This window comes from Mobula birostris, chromosome 6 (genome assembly GCF_030028105.1).
Source record: "Mobula birostris isolate sMobBir1 chromosome 6, sMobBir1.hap1, whole genome shotgun sequence".
Lineage (NCBI taxonomy): Eukaryota > Metazoa > Chordata > Chondrichthyes > Myliobatiformes > Myliobatidae > Mobula > Mobula birostris.
The window spans coordinates 195,133,197-195,160,531 of record NC_092375.1 but is presented as its reverse complement, the minus strand read 5'-3'; the positions used below and the strand labels follow the sequence as shown (position 1 = coordinate 195,160,531).

At 41.6% G+C, this 27,335-nt stretch overlaps 2 protein-coding genes across 2 annotated transcripts in view; one reads left to right on the top strand and one right to left on the bottom strand.

Annotated features, from left to right (window-relative positions):
* LOC140199678 (ly6/PLAUR domain-containing protein 1-like) overlaps positions 1-13,419 on the top strand; it is a 47,118-nt gene extending 33,699 nt beyond the window's left edge. Inside the window, 1 exon segment of the mRNA XM_072262148.1 lies at positions 12,963-13,419. Within this exon segment, the coding sequence (XP_072118249.1) occupies positions 12,963-13,195 (233 nt within the window). The 3' untranslated portion in view covers positions 13,196-13,419.
* The window catches only part of LOC140199677 (G-protein coupled receptor 39-like), a 118,004-nt gene continuing 104,027 nt past the window's right edge, over positions 13,359-27,335 (bottom strand). Inside the window, exon 2 of the mRNA XM_072262147.1 lies at positions 13,359-14,058. Coding sequence (XP_072118248.1) covers positions 13,478-14,058 — 581 coding nt within the window. The 3' untranslated portion in view covers positions 13,359-13,477. The remainder of the gene's footprint in view (positions 14,059-27,335) is intronic.

Sequence of the window (27,335 nt, the reverse complement as noted above, 5' to 3'; positions counted from 1 at the left end):
ATAAGACTGATAAATGGGTCGACCATAAGATAAAGGAGGATAATTAGGGCATTCAGCTGGTTGAATCTGTTCCACAATTCCATCTTGGCTGATTTAATATCCTTCTCAATCCCATTCTCCTGCCTTCTGTCCATAACCTGTGATACCTTTACTAATCAAGAACCTATTAACCTCCACATTAAATAAACCCAGTAACATGACCTCCACTGCTGTCAGTGACAATGAATTCCATGGATTCACCACTCTCTGGCTAAAGAAATTCCTCCTCATCTCTGTTTTAAATAGATGTCCTTCTATTCTGAGGCAATGCCCTCTGGTCCTAGATCCCCCACAATTAGAACCATGTCCACCCTATCTAGGCCTTTCAATATTTGATAGGTTTCAATCTGACCCACCCCCCCAAAACTCCAGCAAGTACAGACTCAGAGCCATCAAACACTCCTCATATGTTAACCCTTTTATTCCTGAGATCATTCTCATGAACATCCTCTCCAATTCCATCACATCTTTTCTTATATAAGGGGCCCAAAATTGATCACAATACTCCAAGAGTGGCCTGACCAATGTCTTATAAAGTCTCAGCATCACGTAATTGTTTTTATACTCTAGACCTCTTCAAATGTATGCTAAAATTGCATTTGCCTTTCTGCATATTCCGACATGTCAATCCATGTCCTCTTCCACTGTCACAATGAGTTTACACTCAGGTTGGAGGAATAATACCTTACATTCTGTCTGGGTAGCCTCGAACTTGATGGCATGAACATCAATTTCTCAAAATTCTGGTATTAACCCCCCCCCCCCAACTTTAGTATTCCCCACCCCCTTTTCCCTCTCTCACCTTTTTCTTTGCCTGCCAATCACCTCCTGTCTGGTGCTCCTCCCCCTTCCATGGCCTTCTGTCCTCTCCTATTAGATTCACCCTTCTCCAGCCCCTTTCACCAATCAACTTCCCAACTCTTTACTTCACCCCTCCCCTCCTCCTGGTTTCACTTCATCTTTTTTTTTGAGTCTTTGTCCAAAACATCAACCGTACTCTTACAAGCAACACACATCAAAGTTGCTGGTGAACGCAGCAGGCCAGGCAGCATCTCTAGGAAGAGGTGCAGTCGACATTTCAGGCCGAGACCCTTCGTCAGGACTAACTGAAGGAAGAGTGAGTAAGGGATTTGAAAGTTGGAGGGGGAGGGGGCGATCCAAAATGATAGGAAAAGACAGGAGGGGGAGGGATAGAGCCAAGAGCTGGACAGGTGATAGGCAAAAGGGATATGAGAGGATCGTGGGACAGGAGGTCCGGGAAGAAAGACAATGGGGGGGGGGGGACCCAGAGGATGGGCAAGAGGTATATTCAGAGGGACAGGGGGAGAAATAGGAGAGTGAGAGAAAGAATGTGTGCATAAAATGAGTAACAGATGGGGTACGAGGGGGAGGTGGGGCCTTAGCGGAAGTTAGAGAAGTCAATGTTCATGCCATCAGGTTGGAGGCTACCCAGATGGAATATAAGGTGTTGTTCCTCCAACCTGAGTGTGGCTTCATCTTTACAGTAGAGGAGGCCGTGGATAGACATGTCAGAATGGGAATGGGATGTGGAACCAAAATGTGTGGCCACTGGGAGATCCTGCTTTCTCTGGCGGACAGAGCGTAGATGCTCAGCAAAGCAGTCTCCCAGTCTGCGTCGGGTCTCGCCAATATATAAAAGGCCACATCGGGAGCACCAGACGCAGTATATCACCCCAGTCGACTCACAGGTGAAGTGTTGCCTCACCTGGAAGGACTGTTTGGGGCCCTGAGTGGTGGTAAGGGAGGAAGTGTAAGGGCATGTGTAGCACTTGTTCCGCTTACACGGGTAAGTGCCAGAAGGGAGATCAGTGGGGAGGGATGGGGGGGACGAATGGACAAGGGAGTTGTGTAGGGAGCGATCCCTGCGGAATGCAGAGAGAGTGGGGGAGGGAAAGATGTGCTTAGTGGTGGGATCCCGTTGGAGGTGGCGGAAGTTACGGAGAATAATATGTTGGACCCAGAGGCTGATGGGGTGGTAGGTGAGGACCAGGGGAACCCTATTCCTAGTGGGGTGGCAGGAGGATGGAGTGAGAGCAGATGTCCCTGAAATGGGAGAGATGCGTTTAAGAGCAGAGTTGATAGTGGAGGAAGGGAAGCCCCTTTCTTTAAAAAAGGAAGACACCTCCCTCGTCCTAGAATGAAAAGCCTCATCCTGAGAGCAGATGCGGCGGAGACAGAGGAATTGCGGGAAGGGGATGGCGTTTTTGCAAGAGACAGGGTGAGAAGAGGAATAGTCCAGATAGCTGTGAGAGTCAGTAGGCTTATAGTAGACATCAGTGGATAAGCTGTCTCCAGAGACAGAGACAGAAAGATCTAGAAAGGGGATTTTTCTCCCTCTTTTTCTCCCTCTGTCCCTCTGAATATACCTCTTGCCCATCCTCTGGGTCCCCCCCCCCCTTGTCTTTCTTCCCGGACCTCCTGTCCCATGATCCTCTCGTATCCCCTTTTGCTTATCACCTGTCCAGCTCTTGGCTCTATCCCTCCCCCTCCTGTCTTCTCCTATCATTTTGGATCTCCCCCTCCCCCTCCCACTTTCAAATCTCTTACTAACTCTTCCTTCAGTTAGTCCTGACAAAGGGTCTCGGCCTGAAACGTCGACTGCACCTCTTCCTACAGATGCTGCTTGGCCTGCTGCGTTCACCAGCAACTTTGATGTGTGTTGCTTGAATTTCCAGCATCTGCAGAATTCCTGTTATTTGCGTTTAAACTGTACTCTTAGCCTGGCCTGCTAAGTTCCTCCAGCATTTTGTGTGTGTGTTGCTTGGATTTCCAGCATCTGCAGAATTTCTCTTGTTTCTGATTGTATTTGCCTTCCTTACAATCAAATCAAATTGCAAGTTAACCTTTAGGAAATCTTGCACAGGCGCTCACAATTCCCGTTACACCTCTGATTTTTGAATTCTCTCTCCATTTAGAAAATAGTCTGCATCTTTATTCCTTCTACCAGGCTGCATGACCGTACACTTCTTATACTATACTTCATCTGCCACTTCCTCGCCATTCTCCTAATCTGTCTAAGACCTTCCACAGACTCTCTGCTTCTTTAATACTCCCTCCACCTATCTTCATGTCATCTGCAAACTTCCATCATCGAGATCTTTGACGTATAAGTGAAAAGGAGTGATCCCAACACCAACCCCTGCAGATACTAATAGTCACAAGCAGCCAACCAGAAAAGCCTCCCTTTATTCCCTCTCTTTGCCTTCTGCCAATCAGCCAATACTTTATCCATGCTAGTATCTTTCCAGTAATACCATGGGTTCTAATCTTGTTTAGCACCCTCAGGTGCGTCCTAAAGGATTCTGAAAATCCATGATTTTTTTTTGATAATCATACATGTTATTTTCTCAAAGAATTAGAACAGATTTGAAATGCAAGATTTCCCCTTAAGGAAACCATGCTGACTTCAGCTTATTTTATCATGTGCCCCCCAAGTACCCCAAAACCTCAACCTTATCAATTACTCTAACATCTAAGCAAACACTAACTGACCTTTAATTTCCTGTCTTTTGCCTCCCTCTATTCTTGAGGAGTGGAGTGATATTTACAATTTTACAACCCTCTAGTGATTCTTGAAATATCGTTACTAATGCCTACACAATCTCTTCAGCTATCTCTTTCAGAATCCTGGGGTGTAGTCCATTTGGTCCAGGTGACTTCTCTGCCTTCAAACCCTTCAGTTTCGCAAGCATCTTCTAGTAATAGTAATTCCACTCACCTCTGCCCCCCGAGCCTGAGGCTCCACCGGTCAGAGCTGATTATGGATATTGCATCTTAGCTGTCTAGGTACGCAAGCCTGGGCAGTACGATATGGAGAGCAAGCTATTGCCTGTGTCATAAGCTCCCCCACTCCATGTATCTGATGAACCCAAAGGAACGGCATAAGCCGATACAGTTTGATAGGTTGGAGTTGTCAGTCAGCATTGAACTCAATGTAGGACTGCCTTAGGGACTTAGACTCCAGCTTTTCCTTTGATGTTTACTCCCAAAGCCTTCCCTCATGAGTGGGCATAGCTGTGAGGCAGTGGAGGTTTGAGAGTAGAGCTTTCCTTCTCCTAGATAAGCTGCCAACCATGGCTGACAAGCTCCACTTACTTGAAGCGACTGGTTTTAAGGCACCAGTAACTCACCTTTGTCCAAGGTTATTTGGGGCACACGCCATTAGGAGCTTCTCTCTCATGCCTCTGTAATTCCTTTACTGCATTACAAGATCATCTACCATATTCCGTATACTATGTACATTCAAATGTAACACCTTCACTCCTGCATTCATCACCCTTTTCGATTTTGTCGTCATGTTACTGAAAGTTAAATGCTTATCCCTTTCTAAACTTTTTGTCTTTTTATTTTTTCAAAGGACTTTAGTTACGTTTTCTCTACTCTCCTTCCCTTTTATTTTATCCTGTTTTCCATACCCCTACATTTAGTTTAAATACCCATCCCACAGACCTCAATTTTGCCCTATAACCTGCCTTTCCCTTCTTACAGTCTCACCAGACTTTGCGTATATATACCAACTGCCCCATCCTCTGCCCGATTACTCCGGGTCCCATCCCCCAGCCAAATTAGTTTGGAAATGTACAGCCCCAATTAATACATAAAGAGAAAATAAAAGGGTATATCAAAAGCAGAACAAGTGGTTGAGCAGATAAATCAGTCACTATACACAACCAACAAGTTCTCCGAAGGTTACCCATTTTGTAAAGGGTTGTCATTTCTGATTAATTTGATAAGATCTTTTGGGTATCAAGCATCAAATGAATAGATGCTAGAGTAATCACCAGAAAGCATTTTCTGAATTGCTACAATAGAAATTGTTTCGGGAACTTAGGATGACATAAAGATCGACATAAAAGGTATGTAGATGTTCCTCAGCCTAACAGATCATTTATTAATAGCCTAACTGGCGATGGATGTTGCATTCCTTAGGGAATTTTGTTAAGCATATCTTATTATTTATAATGCAACTTGCATTGCACATGGGAAATTAAGATCCTGTAGAGTTAAGGTGAAACAAGGCTGGCAGCAGGCAATAATTGGACTGAATTCAGGACCTCTTTGAAAGTCATTTGTTCTGTTCTTTAAATTTTGGTGATCAATTATACATTTATAATCAATATATTCCCTGTAAAATTGCCGTACTTTGATTACAGCCTATGATGAGATTTCCACACTTCAATTTAAAGGAATGGTGTAATTACTGTGTAATAAATTTACATAGACTGCGGCCATTATTAGGGTAAACATTTTAATTGACAATGGCAACTGTTAAAAGGAATTTGTTGATGTAAGAGTTGTAAAGATTCTAACATGGAATTGCTTTACTCTGTGGAATCATAAGATGCAGACTCCTGCATCACCATCGTGAGGTCTGACTTAACAGAGGAGCTTCAGAAACAAAATCCTACAAACAAACTGTTTAAAGACAGATGGATTTTTTTTATTTACAATGCAGAAGTTGTTGACGAGATGAATACAGAGCCTCTGGGCTTTTCATACAGTCTGGGAAGTCAGAAAGAGTGAAAGAACTAGAGGCACGTATGGGCAAAGTTTTTTTTTTCAGATTTCAGCATTTGAAGAGAATTATTCGGAGCTTGATACATAGCTTTAAGCTAACTTACTACTTTCTTTGTAAAGTAATAACCCACAATAAGGAAGGGTGGACAGAAAGCTATCCTCTACTACTGTAGCTCACAACAGGAACTTCTGAGCTGTGGAGAGGAGCAGGGTGCAGATAGGCTGAAACCACAACTAGCAAGGAAATCACGAACACAAGAGATTCTGTAGATGCTGAAAATCTAGAGTAATGCACACTAAACGCTGGAGGAACTTAGCAGATCAGACAGCATCTACGGAAGGGAGTAAAGAGAAAATGTTCTGGGTGAAGGGTGCATAGATGCTGCCTGGCCTGCTGGCTTATTCCAGCATTTTGTGTGTGTTACTAATGAGGAAGTGAGGTGAAAGTGACTCCAAACAACATTGCTGTGGATTTTTTGGGAAGAACTTCCACCACTCAACCAAATGAAGAGACAGAGAACAGGGTGCTAATTACCAACCAATTATTATTATTATTATTGCATCATGCAGCTTCCACAAAACAGCACATTTCACAAAATACGTCAGTGATTCAGATTCCCAGAATTTTACAAATGATGCAAGTATTCTCCAGTTTATGACAAAGTAAGCTTCCTGAGAATTATTCCTGACCTGAGCACTGTAAGTTGGAAATCAATAAAAACTGGGTGTGTGAGAGGACCACTGAAATGGGAAACCATGTGGGTATTGGATGAGTAGCTGCCAGGGCTCGGCCTCACTGACACAGTGAGCGAGTGAGACTGCTCGGTGCTGACAACTCTGGCTGGCTTAACCCAGCTGCAGCTTGGTGGTGAACAAGGTTGGGTGGGGTGGTGGTAGGTGCGGTCTAGTTAGACAAGGAACTGGGAAATGACCCATTCTATTCCCACCCAGCAGAACATGCAACAGATCCACAGCAGCCAGCAAATCCAGCCTGCCGGTCTCCATCTGCACAATGTGTCCATAAGCCAGATACTTGTAACCTGAGGGAGCATATGTATCGACTTTAACCAGGAGATTAACACCATACTACAAAGAAGACTTTCCATGCACGAGGATCTTCAGGGATAATGAAAAATTCCTCTATGGTAGTACAGTAAGGCCGTCATGGCAACATATTATTTACTGCTACCACCTCTCAACTCCACGGCTTGGGATTCATCGCAGCCTCCAGAGCTGTCTGCCTATCGGAAACTGAACATAGAGCATAGAATGTAGAATAGTACAGCACAGTACAGGCCCTTCAGCCCGCAATGTTGTACCGACCCTTAAACCCTGCCTCCCATATAAGCCCCCACCTTAAATTCCTCCATATACCTGTCTAGTGGTCTCTTAAACTTCACTAGTATATCTGCCTCCACCACTGACTCAGGCAGTGCATTCCACGCACCAGCCACTCTCTGAGTAAAAAACCTTCCTCTAATATCCCCCTTGAACTTCCCAACCCCTTGCCTTAAAGCCATGTCCTCTTGTATTGAGCAGTGGTGCCCTGGGGAAGAGGCGCTGGCTATCAATTCTATCTATTCCTCTTATTATCTTGTACACCTCTATCATGTCTCCTCTCATCCTCCTTCTCTCCAAAGAGTAAAGCCCTAGCTCCCTTAATCTCTGATCATAATACATACTTTCTGAACCAGGCAGTATCCTGGTAAATCTCCTCTGTACCCTTTCCAATGCTTCCACATCCTTCCTATAGTGAGGCGACCAGAACTGGACACAGTGTGAATCTTTTCCCAGAGATCTGCTGTTGTCCACTGTGAGTTATCTTTTAGTGTAAAAGATAACTGACAAGGGTTCAAGTAAACACAAAGGGGGAGGGGACTAGTGGAGTTACTCTGCTAGGAGCCAGTATGGATCTGTTGAGAATGGCCTCATTCTTTGGTAAGTTGTCACCTAAAATTCAGCCACCTTGAAACTTAAAATCTCAAAGACTAAAACCAATGGATTCTTATTATCTGTAGAAATGGATGAACATGGATAAACGTTAGATAAATGGAACTATAGTACAGGTCTGGTCCACTCTCGTTCCCATATTATTAATGCTGGCAATTAATGAAACAATGACAGTTTAACAGATTTGTAGATTCTGGTTGCGTGGCTTTCTGCAACTTGTCAGAAAGTCTTCAGAACATCGTGTGCACAGGTGACACTACTGTACTTAACACTAGAACACAGAGCATTTAATTCAACCGTCACAAAGCATAATATTTCAAAAGATATCTCCTGGATTACCAGCTATTAATCCGTGCACTTTTCAGATTTAAATAGATAAACTGATAACGGAGCTTTCTATCATTGTATGCCTGCATATGATGTTCATCATTTTGCTGAGAAGAGCATGAGAAGTTGAAGCAGGAGTGGTCCATGTCACTGCTTAAGCCAAGGCTTCCCATCCTGGACTCCAAAAAACCTTTTGCTTCCTGGTATTGGTCCATGGCATAAAAGAAGTTTGGGAACTCCTGGCTTAAGCAGTTGTGCTATCAGTTGTGTATAAACTGTTGGTGTTCTGCTGTTGCTTTCTTGTGCCATCCATGTTTTCCTGGGTTTTTAGTCAATGGTTAATTGTTCTCAGTTTCCCCCGGGATCAATAAAGTATGATTATGACTATGACTATTTAGAATACATGGACAATTTTGGAGTTAGAGAATTTGAGAAAAGCAGTTGGTCTACATCACATTAACACATGGCCGAACTCTGTACCTCTTCCCCTGACGCCAGGAATCAGAGTGCCAATGTCTTCAACTTGGAGAAAGAGCTTTTCACTATCTATGGTCAGTCCCACTCAGAATTCTACATTTTTCAATGAGATCAGCTCTTAATCTCCAGTGAGTGTAACCATCTTTTCACTAATTTACCAGCGGGTAATCTCCACATCACAAATTTCACTAACTTACCAGTGGGTAAACTCCACATCACATTCAACTGCTCGGAGGTTGCATTAGGATACAATTATCCTTTATGAACACATTATTAGCTTTCCTAGTTCATTATTATATCAACCATAGAACCATAGAACCATAGAAACTACAGCACAGAAACAGGTCTTTTGGCCCTTCTTGGCTGTGCCAAACCATTTTTCTGCCTAGTCCCACTGACCTGCACACGGACCATATACCTCCATACACCTCTCATCCATGTACCTGTCCAAGATTTTCTTAAATGTTAAAAGTGAGCCCGCATTTACCACTTCATCTGGCAGCTCATTCCACACTCCCACCGCTCTCTGTGTGAAGAGTCCCCCCCCCATGTTCCCTTTAAATCTTTCCCCCCTCACCCTTAACCCATGTCCTCTGGTTTTTTTCTCCCCTTGCCTCAGTGGAAAAAGCCTGCTTGCATTCACTCTATCTATACCCATCATAATTTTATATACCTCTTTCAAATCTCCCCTCATTCTTCTACGCTCCAGAGAATAAAGTCCTAACCTATTCAACCTTTCTCTGTAACTGAGTTTCTCAAGCCCCGGCAACATCCTTGTAAACCTTCTCTGCACTCTTTCAACCTTATTTATATCCTTCCTATAATTTGGTAACCAAAACTGAATACAATACTCCAGATTCGGACTCACCAATTCCTTATACAACCTCTCCATAACATTCCAACTCATATACTCAATACTTTGATTTATAAAGGCCAATGTATTAAACGCCATCTGCCATTTTTCAGCCCATTTTTCCAGCTGGTCCAAATCCCTCTGCAAGCTTTGAAAACCTTCCTCACTGTCCACTACACCTCCAACCTTTGTATCATCAGCAAATTTGCTGATCCAATTTATCATATTATCATCCAGATCACTGATATAGATGACAAATAACAATGGACCCAGCACTGATCCCTGTGGCACACCACTAGTCACAGGCCTCCACTCAGAGAAGCAATCCTCCACTACCACTCTCTGGCTTCTTCCATTGAGCCAATGTCTAATCCAATTTACTACTTCTCCATGTATACCTAGTGACTGAATCTTCCTAACTAGCCTCCCATGCAGCACCTTATCAAAGGCCTTACTGAAGTCCATGTAGACAACATCCACTGCCTTCCCTTCATCCACTCTCCCGGTAATCTCCTCGAAAAACTCTAATAGATTGGTCAAACATGACCTACCACGCACAAAGCCATGTTGACTCTCCCTAATAAGTCCCTGTCTATCCAAATACTTGTAGATCCTACAGCTTAGTACTCCTTCCAATAACTTAACTACTACTGACGTCAAATTTACTGCCCTATAATTTCTCGGATTACTTTTAGAGCCTTTTTTAAATAATGGAACAACATGAACTATCCTCCAATCCTCCAGCACCTCACCCGTAAACACCGACATCTTAAATATATCTGCCAGGGCCCCTGCAATTGCAACACTAGTCTCCTTCAAGGTCCGAGGGAATACCCTGTCAGGTCCTGGGGATTTATAATAGGCATCCGTTTCCAGGTTTCCAGGGCGCAGGCCTGGGCAAAGTTTTATGGAAGACCAGCAGTTGCCCATGCTGCAAGTCTCCCCTCTCCACGCCACCAATGTTGTCCAAGGGAAGGTCATTAGGACCCATACAGCTTGGCACAGGTGTCATCGCAGAGCAATGTGTGGTTAAGTGCCTTGCTCAAGGACACAATACTCTGCCTCAGCCAAGGCTCGAACTAGCGACCTTCAAATCACTAGACGAAAGCCTTAACCAACACATAAATACTGGGGATTTATCTACTCTGATTTGCCTCAAGGTAGCAAGCCCCTCCTCCTCTTCAATCTGTATAGGTTCCATGACCTCACTACTTGTTTGCCTTATTTCCATTGACTCCATGCCAGTTTCCTTAGTAAATACAGACGCAAAAAACCCATTTAAGATCTCCCCCATTTCTTTTGGTTCCATACATAGCTGACCACTCTGATCTTCAAGAGGACCAATTTTATCCCTTACCATCCTTTTGCTCTTAATATATCTGTAGCTCTTTGGATTATCCTTCATCTTGACTGCCAAAGCAACCTCATGTCTTCTTTTAGCCCTCCTGATTTCTTTCTTAAGTACCTTTTTGCACTTTTTATACTCCTCAAGCACCCTGTTTGCTCCCTGTGTCCTATACATGCCATACATCTCTCTCTTCTTCTTTATCAGAGTTCCAATATCCCTTGAGAACCAAGGTTCCTTATTCTTATTCACTTTGCCTTTAATTCTGACAGAAACATACAAACTCCTCACTCTCAAAATTTCTCCTTTGAAGGCCTTTCACTTACCAATCACATCCTTGCCAGAGAGCAACCTATCCCAATCCACGCTTTTTAGATCCTTTCTCATTTCTTCAAATTTTGCCTTTTTCCAGTTTAGAACCGCAACCCGAGGACCAGATCTATCCTTGTCCATGATCAAATTGAAACTAATGGTGTTATGATCACTGCAACCAAAGTGTTCCCCTACACACACTTCCGTCACCTGTCCTAACTTGTTTCCTAATGGGAGATTTAATATTGCATCCTCTCTAGTTGGTACCTCTATATATTGACTTGATGTGTTTAATGAAATAGTTCAGGTCACCCTGCAATCTATTTACTACAATTTGCCACTGGAGATGCCCTGTTTGTCCTACAGAATGGAATAACCTCACATTTTCACACCATATATTCTATGTCTGCAACACAGTCAGAATGCTGGAGGAACTCAGCAGGCCAGGCAGGACCTATGGAAAAAAGTGCTGTCGACATTTTAGGCCCACTTGGCAGGATCCCATCATTTTTCCCATTAGCTACCTCTACCATTAACCTTTCAAAGATTATTTTCTTACATCATCTGCAAAACTGGCATTCCTTATATTCTTCATTATCCATATGGATTGTTCATAGCTGATGTGGTTTACTTATTTACAAAATGAACTAACGTTGCTGAGATTAGAAGCAATCAAATTTCCAAAGATCTGACATAGCTCAGTAACTTTCCCAGTTCCCCTTGGATATGAACTAGTACCAACATCATCTCCAACTTCTTCTGCTCTGGGTACATTGGAGAGGAAGACATCACTCCCATGTACTAGACCTATGGGATGCCTATGTCCACCAACCAATCAGAGGCCTAGGGCCTTTATTCTGAAACAAGCAAAATTGCTTACTGAATTACTAAGTGTAGGAAAATTGAAGAAATAATTGAAATGCTTGTTAATGTCACCAACAGCACTTCCCTTGACGTGTTCTCAGTTTATTAAAAATAGGAGGAAATTGCCGCCAATCTAGTCCCTTCCTTTTCAGCTGACCTGGTTCTAATGGAGAGCAGACTCAAAAGCCAGTCAATTAAAGGACACGACTTCAAGTTTGCCTGATTAATTTCTGACGTGTTTTCCATTATTATCTGTCACTTTAATGCATAACTCAATTACAGCATCAAACAGCTCTCACCTCGTAATCCAAATGTTTGTAACTGTGTTTTTTAACAAATTCAGATGGAATGAATGTTTTGAAATCTAAAGAACGAACGATAATCTCTGAGAGTGAAAATTCACAAGGACGCGATCCCTCTAGGAGAATGTTATTTCGAGACTATGGTTCTTATCACGCTTGAGTTTGACAAATAGTGGCCTCTCATCATCAGAAAAGAGGCAGATGTCATTACCCCTTGAAAGGAAAATCCCCCTTCTCCTGCAAGCAAAAGTCCAATGAAGTGGGAAAGTGAAAAAGAAGATTAATAGCTCTCATTCCCAGTTAGATATTTGTGTTTAACACATTAGTCATCTTTATAAATGGGACGAGAATTACCCTTTAAATTATCACGTTCTCTAATTTTAAAGCAGAAATTTAACTCTTTGGATAAATAGCCAAAGATGTTCTGTTCTCTTTTTCTCTTTGCATTAGAGTGAGCAAATATAAGAGAGCACAATAATATGAAATAGAACTGCAACCATTGCATGTAGCAGGTTGCATCCAACCTATCGACTGTAACACTGAAGCAATGAGCTGTTTGTTGGTTTTCCCTCTCACAGTGGAAGGAGTGACATCTCTTTTTCCCTTATTAGTGAGTGAGAGAGAGAGCCTTCGGGACATCAGGCTGTTAGGATGAACACTAGTTTTTGATGGACTCTGGAGTTTTGCTGTTGCTTGCTTGGTGGGTGGTGGGAATGCTGATACTTTCTGCTGGAATAAGTGGGGGAGGGGGAGGGTTGATGCTGCTTGATCACGGGAGTGGGGAGAGGGCTTTGGGGTTCTTGCATTTTTTCTGTCATTCATTCTTTCAGGTTTTTTCTTCTGTTTCGAGGATGTCTGTGAAGAGTAAGAATTTCAGGTTGTATACTGTATACATTCTCTGATATTAAATGGAACCATTGAGCTTATCTTACCCCTGCTGTCTTCCTCTTTCCAGGGATCATGTACCGGAAGTCCTGTGCTGCTTCTACATCTTGCCTCATTACGTCTGCAGGTTACCAGTCATTTTGCTCCCCAGGAAAGGTGGGATCTGTATGCATCAGCTGCTGTAACACTCCACTCTGTAATGGACCCCGACCCAGGAGGAGAGGAAACTCATCACCGTCTCCCAAAGCAAGTCTAAAACTCTTAGCTGCTGTTGGAATACTCACATCAACACTTCTAACATAAACTCATAAAGTGACAGAAACTTTGAGAAGATTAATTACCATTGTAGGAGTTCTGAACTTGCTACCTTGTTTGCTGCTCTCATTTCACGTGCCGTTCTAAAACATCTTGCATCACTAATAACAGACAACCACTATCTAAGAACATTACCAGTCCACAGAGGCAGTTTCCATTGTTAACTTTATTGAAGTTTTACATGACACTGTATCCTTAAAGTTAACACTGACAGCATTTTGAAAGTTTTCTTATGGTCTTTGTTTGAAGTATTTATGTTTTATAAAAGCATTATATCTCTGTTTCACAGACTTCATTTGGTTGCCGTTTTAAACGTACCCCAATGGTATTTTCCAGTGGTGGCAGCTCAGAGTTAATGTTCCACAGCCTGGGCCTTGAAACCAGATTGAGTTCTGTTGACTTTGATTCTGTTTTAGGATCACAGTTCTGATGTGACAATGGTTGAAGCTCAAAGCCCTTGTCTCTTGCCATTGGAGTTGGAAGATTCTGAGTGGCTTTCCGGTGTGAGCGCATACCTTTCAGTGGAGCAGGAAGGAGGGGTTTTGTTGACTGAGTGGTGCGGATCTCGGGAATGGTATAATTTCTGTTTATCGTCTGCATGTTGCGATGCACTATGGAAAGTTTACAGCACAGAACCTGCATAAAGACCTCCCTGAACTGCCTAGAGGACAGATTGTACAGCAGTGGATTTAATACTGAGCTGAGGTAAAAGAGAGTATCCGAGATAGGCATCAGGATTACAAAAGCTCTGAAGTACGCAGCTGTCCAGTCTGATTTGACCTTGGAAGCTGCCATGATCCGTCGAATTTGCAATGGTGTCCAACACACAGCCAGAGTAACCACAATAAGCACTGTGGAAAGAAAGAAAAAGAAAATTATTTTTGAAAATATTTTGTTATTTTGCTTCATTGTACATTTTTTTTCAAACAAACTACTAACATATTGTCCTGCTTTCCTGAAGTTAGAATGCTAATTGCATAATTGCATTAAGTTCAAAAGGTTGGAACAGAGAATGCATGGGTAGTACTGCAGACAAACCCAGTGTAACTATCAACTCTGTCTCTACATTTACTGTACTTGAAAATAAGGGCATTGTATAATAAATGTAAGCTAGAAAAAACTAACTCCTGTGATGTGGAACATAATTTTAATATTATTGATGAGTGGTTATAATCTTAATGGGTAAGAATATTTTTGATTACCCAGTGAGCCTGGGATTTTCAAATTTAAATCAAATCAAATTCAAGATTAATTATCATTCAACCATACATGAATACAGCTGAACATAACAGCATTACTCTGGGGCCAAGATGCAAAATATACTCAGTGCATTCAAGATAGCTAGCACACGTAGAGTTCTGCAAAAAATATATATATATATATATATAGCCCAAGTCCCTGAGTGATGTGTCCCACAAATTGGTGGTAGTGTTCCCAGCAGTCTGCAGACACATACACAATCCAGCTTGTCATTCCACCAATCAGACACTGGAGGGCAGCACCAATGGGAGAGGCCAACCTCAACCAAGCACAGACGCCCCGCTACACTGTCTCCAGCGCTGCCTTTCCTGAATTGCAGCAGTAGGCAAGCCTGAGGCTTGAGGCCTAGTCCTCGCTGCAGCCAACGCCATGCAGCTGCCCTGCCATCTGCCACACACCGGCAATTTAATGAAGAACATTTGTAAGTAGCTATTGTCATATTAGAATATACTGGCAGATATAGTTCCCTTTTCATTACCGTTAGGGTTGCCAACTTTCTCACTCCCAAATAAGGGACAAAAGTAGCAGTCAAACACGGGACACTTGTGTTTACCCTGAGAAAGACTACCACGACCATGAAGCCTTGTGCGGGCACCTGTGCGCGCATGCGTGTACGTGCCGATTTTTTTCCACAAATCAGTTTTGGCTTAATCTTCCTGATTCTAATACACTGTACATACATTATTTCTACTTTATATAGGCTGTGTATTTATCATATCATTCTGATTTTTCTATATGTTAGTGTTATTTTAGGTTTTATGTGTTATTGGTATGATTTGGTAGGTTATTTTTTGGGTCTGGGAACGCTGAAAAATTTTTCTCATATAAATTAATGCTTCTTCGCTTTACGTCATTTCTGCTTACGAACGGTTTCACAGGAACGCTCTACCTTAGCGGGGGAAATATGGGACAAGGCGGTCTTGTATGGGACAAACCAATTTAGCCCAACATACGGGATGTCCCGGCTAATACGGGACAGTTGGCAACCCTAATTACCATACTCTCTACTTATTTGGTGCAGAGGTCATAGCACATTGGTCTACATATGGTCTTCAGTGGAGCAAGCAAATTGAGGGTCTGCCTGGTGTCATCCAGGAGAGGCCCTTGATTAAGCTTCACTTGCACACAATTGGCAAGCTGCCTGTTCAGGCAAATCAAGCTTCCCTTAATGTGACATCCAGAAAGTAACAGTGACACTTTCTGGAGGCCTCAAACTTCTGATGTTTTTTGCAGAAGCTGGGGGATGTCAGTGCCCAAGAAGAGAACATTCCAGGTTAGAGGTAATAAGATGCAGAATAAAATTATATTTACTCTCCTGCAGTCATACACCTTCTGTCTTGAGTACCTGAAGCTACCAGCACAAGCAGACATCCATTCTGTCAGCTGCCTTGAACTCAGTGCCACTTACCAGTATTCACAAATTCACTACACCATCCACATCCAACTACTGATTATGTCCAACAAAAGGTGCATTTCATTGTCAGCACCATGTTTTTTGTAAGGCTTTTGCAACTGAACTTTCCCTTTCATCCTCAAACCTTATCACTGTATTTGTGAGATAATTTGTCTATTTTTATGAAATAATCCCTATTTATTAAATAGAAGGAACTGTGTCATTCCTCCAGCTGGGTGTAATTACCTACAGTGCTGAGGAACAATATCTGCCTGAGGCAGATGTTATACTCCGCAACGTATTCTGAAGCTGATTTCAGTCCTTCTGTCGACTTTGATAATATCTGCCTAGCAGCAGAACAGCAGCAGCATTTTATAAATTAAGACCTGGGAAAAAATATTTAAGCTTGCTAATTACAGAGATACAAAAGAGCTGACAGAAACAAAAAGAAAGGTAATAACAATTCCACTGTTGCAATAATAAATCTGGCCTGTCACTTCCTTAATGGCATGTTGCTGGTTCTAATTCACCACAGTGAATGTGCAGGCCAGATTACTGACAGCCCAGTGAATCATTCCTGCTTGTATGTTACAACCGGTAGAATGACGGTACGATAGGATGATTATTATTATTTTGTCTCTACATCAAATACAATGATACATTAGATAATTAAAACATTTATAGAGTCATAGAACACTACGGCACAGAAACAGGGCCTTCAGCCCATCTGATTCGTACCAAACCATTAATCTGCCTGCTCCCATCGACCTGCACCCAAACCATAGCCACCCATGACCTATCCAAATCTCTTTTAAATATTGAAATCAAACCCGCATCCACCACCTACGCTGGAAGTCTGTTCCACACACTTACCACCCTCTGAGTGAAGAAAATCCCCCTCATGTTCCCCGTGAACATTTCACCTTTCATGTTCAACCCATGACCTCTAGCTCCAGTCTTTACAAGTGTATATATTTCCTCAGAATGGAAGTACATTTTCTTATTTGTATGTAGAATTAATATGTTGTTTGATTATCATTATAATGGCTTTATCTGTTGATTTAAAGAGTGAAGAGATGGTCTACATCATCACTACCTGCCATTTAATGGGCTACTATTTGACCTGGTCGGTATAAAACCATAACAAATGTGACCTAAAACAGTTATTGAAATCACTACATAAATTATACCTTTTTTTGCTTATCTACAATATAAAACAATCCAAACCAGGTGGTATTTTAATTTTCTTCGGTTATTACAAGAAAAAAATTGACAGAATTATAATGCAATTTAAGAAGAAAGAAAAACAATTCCTGAATCACGTGATATTAAGTAGTCAAAGGCAAACACTCAGAATGAGAATCGGGTTTAATATCATAGGTATATGTCATGAAATGTGTTGTCTATGCAGCAGCAGTAGTACACTGCTATACACAATATTAGAACAAAACATGAATTACAGTAAGTATATATATTAAATAGTAGTGGGAAAAAAAAGTAGTGAGGTGGTGTTCATGGGTTCATTGTCCACTCAGAAATCTGCTGGCAGAGGGGAAGAAGCTGTTCCTGAATCATTGAGTGTGTGCCTGCTGGAAGCAATGAGAAGAGAGCATGTCCTGGGTAATGGAGCCCTTGTTGGTGGATGCCACTGGTTTGAGGCACTGCTCCTTGAAAATGTCCTGGATGCCATGGGCACCTGATACCTTAACAAGGACAATGTTATGCACATTACTAGATTTTAATATTTAAAACCTCTCATATGTTTTAATTTTGAAAAGTCATTTTATATGCGTAAGCGTAAAGGAGTTGGGTGCGTACTGTTGTGGTTAACAACGGATGGTGCAATTCGGGTCATATTATGATCGAGGAACGTGTTTGTAGACCGGATATTGAATTTTTGCTGTTGGACTCCGGCCATATTCCACTGAGATACAACACTGGGCGGCACGGGAGGTTGTTCCTGCCTGTGGCCATCGAACTTTGCAGCTCCTCCCGTGGAGGGTCAGACACCCTGAGCCAATAGGCTGGTCCGGGACTTATTTCCATCTGGCATAGTTTGCATTTTGTTGTTTGATTGTTTGTGGTTTTTGTATTGCTATATTTATGCTCTATTCTTGGTTGGTGCGGCTGTAACGAAACCCAATTTCCCTCGGGATCAATAAAGTATATCTAACTATCTATCTATCTATGACAATTATATGACAAAAGTTTGGTGAAGGAAGAAAAGAAAAAGTAAAGATTTGAAGCTTTTTAATAGACTGTTTTTAATAGATTTTTAATCATGTATTTGTGATTACACAGTTGAGTATAAATGGAAACCAGTAAACCAGGCTGTTCCTATTGAACTTCATCCAAACTGCTGATAAACAAAAAAGCTGTACAATGCTCCTATCTTCCCCTCTCCTTTAGAAAGTCCAATTAGAGGCAGTTGACTCTGTCTGCCTTCAAGGTGAACAGAGTGATAGAAGATGAATGAACTGTACAATTATGATTCCTGCTAAAAGCTTACAATAGTGAACAAGAAATCATCTTCCTGCACAAAAAGCAATCATTGAGTCCAAATATGTCTCAGTTGCTCCTCTTATGTCACTTTGCTTCACAGGCTCCCACTTATACTAGACTCATGTGGTTTATGGATTTAAACTAGACCAGCATTAAGAGAGAAGGTCTAATTGGAACCAGAATCAAGTTTAATTCCACCAGCATATGTGGTGAAATTTGTATATGTTTAAAGTTAACTTAAATAAGTAGTTTAAAAAGAAGAAAAGAAGTAGTGAGGCAGAGTTCATGGGTTCAGTGTCCATTCAGAAACCTAGTGGCAGATGAGAAGGAGCTGTTTCTGAATTGTTGAGTGTGTGCCTTCAGACTCCTGTACCTCCTTCCTGATGGTAGCAATGAGAGGAAGTCATGAAGAATGCCATCTTTTTGAGGGATCGCCTTTTGAAGATGATGCTGGGGAGGCTAGTGTCCATGATGGAGCTGACTGAGTTCACAACTTTCAGCAGCTTCTTCTGTGGCTGCTCTATACCAGACGGTGATGCAGCCAGTTACAATGCTCGCCGTGGTACATCTGTAGAAATTGAAATTTGCGAGTGTCTTTGATGACAAACCAAATGTCCTCAAACTCATAATGAAATATAACCACTATTGTGCCTTCTTTGTAACTGCATCAGTATTTTGGGCCCAGGGTAGATCCTCAGAGATGTTGACACCCAGGAACTTGAAATTGCTCATCCTTTCCACTTCTGATCCCTCGATGTTCACTGGTGTGTATTCCATCATCCTACCCTTTCTGAGGACAACAATCTGTTCTTTGGTCTTACTGACACATAAATAGTCAAAGACAAATACTGCTGTGAGGTCTTAACTGGGAGAAATGTATGCTTTACTAGTAGATTTCACTGTTCAAAAACTTTCATATGTTTTCACTTTGAAAAGCAATTTTACAAGCTCTGCACATAACTTCATTTGAAAACTAAAAGTACAGTGAAGGAAGAAAGAAAAGTTATGAATTTTCTCTGCTTTGGCTTAAACTTCACTGCAGGGCTTTGAGATTGGGGAGTTGTGACAGCAGTCACTCAACAACCCAATTAGGGTTAGATGGTTAGGTCACTTAGGCTACATAACTTGTCCCTATGTGTAGGTGAGAGGTAGAAATCGGGGAGGGGGAGTTGATGGGAATGTGGAACAAATGAAATACGAAATTAATGTAGAATTATGTGTGAGTAGGTGGTAGTTTGTTAGCTTGGGCTCCATGCTGTGCCCCTCTATGGCTCCTTAAAGGATCTTTCAGAATCTTTCGAAAAAGAGAATAGTGTGTTGCCATCCTGATATTCCTCCTTTGATTAGTAACGTCAGTAACAAAATATCTACTTAGACATTTGCTGTTTGTGATACGTATCGTGAAATGCTTGTGTTAGTCCAAGTGATGCATTTTTATAGTAAACAAAGGCAACTTACAGATGGAACAGCCTTAGGAAATGAGCTACCTTAAAATGGGTAAGTTCTTCCTACTTTGATCTAAAACTAAACAGTGAATTCAAATAGTTTTTTTTTTACTTTAATAGTCTAGGCTTCCTGAGAAATTGAAGCAATTCTGTGTAAATGGCCAACATTCTAAAAGGCTGCATCACTGTCTGGTAATATGGGGGTGGGAGTGGGGCTACTGCACAGGATTGAAGTAAGTTGCAGAGAGTTGTAAAACTAGTCAGTTCCATCATGGGCCCGAGCCTTCGTAGTGTCCAGGTCATCACTGAGGACCTTCATCGCACAGGTCATGCCTTGTTCTCCAGGGACGAGGTACAGGAGCCTGAAGGCACACACTTAACGATTCAGGAACTGCTTCTTCCCCTCTGCCATCCGATTCCTGAATAGACATTAAACCCATGAGCACTATCTCACTACTTTTGAATTTCCTCTTTTTTGCACTATGTATTTCATTTAACTATTTAATATATATACTTATTGTTATTAACAGCTTTCTATTATCACATATTGCATTGTACTGTTGCTGCGAAGTTAACAAATCTCACAACATATGCTGCTGATCTTAAATCTGATTCTGATATAACAGTCAGAAAATTTGGGACTCTGGTTAGAAAACTAGAATTTATTTATGTTTAAGATCACTAGTTTTTAAATTTTATGTTACATTATAACAAATGTTTGTAGCATTACTCATCTTTGAAGGTCCTTGAATGTTTGATTATGTTGACAAACATTCGGTAATAATGACAACCTTTAAGTTTAGGGCAGTAGCTAAGTCATCCATCACAGCAGATTTGTAGGCAAGCTTGCTATTTATATTTAAGGACCAGATTTAAATATTAAAAAATGTGTTTATTATCAAAGTATGTATCCAGTATGCAGGAGTATAAGTGCTCCTCCAGGCCCTGCCAATCCTCCTTGTTGATAAAATCACCACTAAAAGACCCGTCCCAGTAGGTGATGACCTAATGGACAAGCAAGCATTCTCTGCTGAAAGTTACTGTGAGGTTTTCCCAGAAACGTATTGCAGTTAAGCTACTGGACCAGGAATACGAGGGCTGAAGTCACCAAAATTGAGTTCAAATCTTATCAAAGCAGTTGAATTTAATTTCAAGTAATTAAGTAAGTAATGAGCATTGAGGATGCCTCACACATTTCACTAATGTTCTTCATGGAAAGATATCTCTTCAACTTATATAGCCTGGCGTTCATGACTCACAGTAATCTGTTTAGTCCTTGATTTGAAATGTGGCCACTTGGTGTAGGTTCAACCATTTTGTGTGCAAAATTCTATCAATAATGTTGAATACTTTAGCTTTGCTTAAAGGAGAATCACTGTACGGTGTCCTTTGAAAAGATCCTTGATAGCTGATTTCAGAACCATACCAACAGGCAGAATTTTAGTGTAGTTTTCCATCTGAAGGTCGACAGCGTTACCAATGAAGCACACCCCAATTATACCCTCCAGCAGGGTATACACACTCAAATTTGAGAGAAGGTCTGGCCCCACGTTTCCCTGATAGAAGGTTACTTTCTCTGTGATCTAAATCTGATAATTTTTCTATTCTAGTCTTATCAGAAATGTGTAGGAAGAGGTTAACAATTATTTCATTTACAATAATTCTACTTACTTTTCCTCAAATATTTTGGCCAAAGGGTCATTGATAGAATCATCGAAAAGTGCACTTCTCCTCTGTTGGCAGACCCAAGTTTCAGACACACATAATAAGCAGCTTGATATATAAAGAAGAATATTGTTTTCAACATTGCACATTTGGTTGCATTAAAGTTATGGCATAAATCAGTGCTGCACTTTTCGATGATACTATCAATGACTCTAAATTGATAGATATTGCAGAACAAATCAGAGATTTATACACACGAGTACCTAATTACTTTGTTTAAAAGCAAATAGCAAACCAAGTCAAAAGTTGAGAAAAAATATTAAAAATAATGACGAATTCTTACACTTGGTGTCCTTTGGATCAGCAGGACAAACCTCTGTTCAATCAATTGTACTTTTCAGGTATAGCAGTCCATTTACTCACAGCGAATGCACACATACTAAAAATGAGGAATGAACAACTGAGTTATTTGGGTGGAATTAGTTTTGCATAATAGTCAGGGAACCAGGAGAATTGCCTGCTCTCATTTGAAAAGGGAACACAAACTGCAGCCAGGTTCTTGCCTTCCTTCAGCATGCAGCCAGAAAGAATCAGAATCCAGACAGAAACAGTCTTCCTCAGAATTTTGATCTCAAACCCTTGGCTGAAAATCTGATCCACTTTTCCTCTGTTGGCAGACCCAGATTTCAGACACACATAATAAGCAGCTTGATGTGTAAAGAAGAATATTGTTTTCAACATTGCACATTTGGTTGCGTTAAAGTTATGGCATAAATGATCAGTCGTCTGTGGTAAAGTAAAAGAGTCTCCTGGTCAGGAAATAAGAGTTGAATACGATGATTTCCATTGTTTTCTGAGTCAGGCAAAAAGTCGTGAACTAGGTGCAAAGGTACAGAAGCATGGGTAGCTATGAACGAACAACCAAGTGAGAAAATTATACTGGTAGAGTGAACAATTTCTTGTTCTTTTATTGTTTTACTTCTTATAGAAACATAGAAAACCTACAGCACAATACAGGCCCTTGGGCCCACAATGTCCTTACCTTAGAAATTAACCAGGGTTACCCATTGCCCCCTATTTTTCTGAGCTCCATGTACCTATCCAGGAGTCTCTTAAAAGACCCTATCATATCTGCCTTCGCCACCATCGCCGGCAGCCCATTCCACACACTCACCACTCCCTGTGTTAAAAAAACTTACCTCTGACATCTCCTCTGTACCTACTTCCAATCACCTTAAAATTGTGCCCTCTTGTGATAGCCATTTCAGCCCTGGGAAAAAGGCTCTGACTATCCACACGTTCAATGATATTTTTATATCTTCAGAAAATGTTTTAGCAAGGGAAAAGGGAGAAAATCAGACTCTCTTCATGATACTGCAATCCCCTAAGGCACAGTTGCACAATTGAAACACATACTATTAATAACTCCCCAGCTTTATGCATCAAAGCTCTTATATTGAGCAGCAACTGTTTACATATTCAAGGAAACTGGGCTTATGTTAGTGCTCAGCGTCATCCAGTGATAAAATGAATAAAGTTACTGAGATAAAACCATAAGACATAAGAGCAGAATTAGGCCATTTGGCCCATTGAGTCTGCTCTCCGCCATTTCATCATGGCTGATCCATTTTCCCGCTTAACCCCATTCTCTTGCCTTCTTGCTGTAAGCTTTCATGTTCAGACTACTCAAGAATCTATCAACCTCTGCCTTAAATACATCCAATGACCAGGCCTCCACAGCTGGTTGCGGCAACGAATTCCATAAATTCCATCATCCTAAGGCTAAAGGAACTCCTCCTCATCCTCATTCTAATTGGACAGTCCTCTATTCCGAGGCTGTGACATCTGCTCCTAGACTCACCCACTATAGGAAACATCCTCGCCACATCCACTCTATTTAGGCCTTTAAAAATTTGATAGGATTCAATTCAATGAGGTCCCCCTCATTTGTCTAAATTCCAGTGACTACAAGCCCAGAGCAATCAAATGCTCTTTACACAATAACCCTTTCACTCCCAGAATTATTCTCATGCATCTCCTTGAACACTCTCCAATTGTCAGTGTATTCTTTCGTAGATAAGAAGCCTTGAGATCTCATCCTTGACTCTAATATCTTCACAACCACTGTGGTTATATTAACTGGCCTATAATATTCTTTCTTCTGTCTCCCTCTCTTCTTGAAAATTTGCAATTTTCCAGTCCTCCAGAACCATGCCAGACCTGGAAATTCTTAAAGACCACCAATGCTTCCACAATCTTTTCAGCCACCTCTTTCAGAACTTTGGGATGTACACCATTTGGTTCAGGTGACTTACCTACCTTCAGACGTTTCAGCTTCCCAAGCTCCTTCTCCCCAGTAATAGCAACTGCACTCGCTTCTGCTCCCAGACTCTTTTGAACCTCCAGCATACTGCTAGTGAAGACTGGTGCGTAATACTTATTCAATTTGTTGCCATTTCCTTGTTCCCCATTACTACTTCTCCAGTGTCATTTTCCAGCGGTGTGATATTTACTCTTGCCTCTCTTTTGCTCTTTATAGATATATATATATATATAAATTCATTTGTGATGTTCGATATTATTCCCTCACTACCCTTCATATTTCATCTTTTCCCTCCTTATGGCTTTTTGGTTGCCTTTTTATAATTTTTAAAAACTTCCCACTAATTTTTGCTGTATTATATGCCCTCTCTTTTGCTTTTATATTGTCTTTGAATTCCCTTGTCAACTACAATGGTGTCATCCTTCCTTAGAGCACTTCTTCTTTGGAATGCATCTGTCCTGCACCTTTCAAATTGCACCCAGAAACTCCAGCTATTGCTGTTCTGCCATTATCCTTGCTACTGTCACTTTCCAATCCATTTTGCCCAGTTCCTCTTCCATACCTCTATAATTCCTTTTACTCCACCGTAATATTGATATGTGCGACTTTAGCTCCTTGCTCTCAAATTGCAGGCTGAATTATATCATATTATGATCACTGTCTCCTAAGGGTTTCTTTACCTTAAACTCCCTAATCAAATCCAGCTCATTAGACAATGCCTAATCCAGATTAACCAATCCCCTCGTGGATTCAACCAGAAGATGCTCCAGAAAGCTATCTCATAGGCATTCTAAAATTTCTCTCTCTTGGGATCCGGCAGTAACATGACTTTTCCAATCTAATTACATATTGAAATGCCCCATGACTAAATCACAGCATTGCCCTTTTGACATGTCTTTTCTATCTCCTGTTGTAATTTGTAGCCCACATTCCAGCTACTGTTCAGAGGCCTGTATATAACTCCCATCAGGATCTTTTCACCCATGCTATTTTTTTTAACTCTACCCACAAGGATTCTACACCTTCCAATCCTATGCCACCTCTTTCTGAGGATTTGATTTTGTTTTTTATCAAAAGAACCACCTACACCCTCTGCCTACCTGCCTGTTCTTTCAATACAGTGTGTATCCTTAGATGTTAAGATCCCAACTATAATTTTCCTTCAGCCACACCTCAATAATGCCCACAAAGTCATCCCTGCCAACCTCTAACTGTGCTACAAGATCATCTACCTTATTCCATATACTGCGTGCTATTATACCTTCTGTCCTGTATTTATCACCCTGTTGAATTTTATCCCCGTGTTACACTGCAACTCATCCCACTGACTGCAATTTTGTCCTATCATCTGCTTGCCCTTCTTCACAGTCTCAATGCACACTGCTTCTGGTTGTAAACCAACTGCCCCATCCTCAACTCTATCAATTGGGTTCCAACCCTCTGCCAAACTAGTTTAAACCCTCTCTGACAGCTCTAGAAAACCTGCCCACAAGGATATTGGTCACTCTTGTGTTCATATGTTCATCCCTTTTGTACAGGTCATACCTTCCCCAGAAAAGATCCCAATGATCCTGAAATCTGAAGCCCTGCTTGCTGTATCATTTCTCACCCCCACATTCATCTGCCAAATCTTTCTATTCTGGCCCTCACTGGTGCATGTCACAGGCAGCAATCCAGAAATTACTACCCTGGAGGTCCTGCATTTCAGCTTTCTACCCAACTCCCTATACCCTTTCTTCAGGACTTTGTCCCTTTTCCTGCCTATGTCATTGGTGGCAATATGTACAAAGACTTCTGGCTGCTCACCTTCCCCCTTTGGAATACTATGGACCAGATCTAGCATGTCCCTGACCCTGGCACCTGGGAGACAAATTACCATCCGGGTGTCTCTTTCACGTCCACAGAATCAGCAGCCCGCTCCTCTAACTGTGGAATCCCTCATCACCACTGCAGTCCTCTTCACCCCTTTCTGAGCCTCAGTGCCAGAGACCTGGTTGCTGTAGCTCACTCCAGTAGGTTGTCCCCTTCAACAGTATCCAAACTGGTTTACTTATCATTGAGGGGAATGGCCACAGTAGTACTTTGCCCATTTCCTTTCCCTCTCCTGACAGTCACCCAGGTACCTGTCTCCTACAGCTGTAGTTCCTCACTTTCTGGTCTGAGCCAAAGGTCATCGAGTTGCAGCTCCTGTTCCTTAACATGTTCTCTGAGGAGCTGCAGCCTGGGGCACCTGGTTATCTGAAAGACTGGAGGTCTATATTAGAAGTTCATTTGACCTCTGTTCATGGGTGACCCCTGGGATATTGATGATAGTAGACTTGGCAATAACAATGCTGTTTTCAGAAAATGTTGTCCATGTCCTGTTCATACAGGTATAGACGCATTCAGATGCAGAGAAGTTGTGAGTTTCTTTCACCTTCTCTTTACAACTTATGACTGTGTGGCCAATGCCATGTTTAAGTTGCTGATGACACCACTGTCACAGACCGAATCAAAGGTGGTGAAGAATCAGCATATAAGAGGAAGATTGAAAATCTGTCTGACTAATGATAGAACAACATTCCCTCACTCAGTGTCAGGAAGACCATCAACATCATCAGGTGCCGTGCCCAGTTTGAGCTTTGACTGCCATGGCCCACACACTCCTGTTTCAGGTCAAGTGGATCAATTCATTAGTATTAATTTCAAGTTCTCTGTCTGCTGTCTCCATCATCATTTGTCTTTGCCTTCCTCTTGCTTTCTTCCCTTCAATCTTTCCCATAATTACCGTGCATTTTAACTCCTCTTTCCTAATCACATGTTCAATGAAGTTACGTTGCCTTTTCATGATCTCATACATTATTTCTCTTTTTGTGCTTGCTCTGTTCATGACATCCTCATTAGATATTCGCTTCATCCATGATATTCTTTGCATCCTCCTCAAAAACCACATCTCTGCTGTTTCAATTCATTTCCTCATGTTACTAGATATTGTCCAGCATTCTGAGCCATATAACATAACTGGATAAACGTAACACTTCAGTACTCTGAGGCGGGTTGTCATGCCTAGTTTAGTATTGGTCAGTATACTCTTCATCCTCGTAAAGGTGTCTTTTACCATTCCTATTCTTCTTTTGATATCCATGTCGCACCTGCCATCTGATGTCACCCAGCTTCCTAAGTAGCAAAAGTTCTGTACTTGTTTTATGTCTTCCCCATTTATTCTCAGCCTGCAGATAGGATTCTCCTTCTTTTTGGATATCACCATACATTCTGTCTTTTTGCAATTGATAGATGGACCCATTTTTGCACTTTCTTCAACAACTATATCAATTAAGTTTTGTAGTTCTTCCTCTGTGCTTGCAATTAACACAGTGATTAATACACAGTGAGGAAGACCAAGGAGCTGATAATTGACTTCAGGAGGAGGAAATTGGAGGTCCATGAGCAAATCCTCATTGGGGTATCAGAAGTGGAGAGGGTCAGCAACTTTAAATTCCTCACTGTTATCCTTTCAGAGGACCTGTCCTGGGCCCAGCACGTCAGTGCAAGTACGAAGAG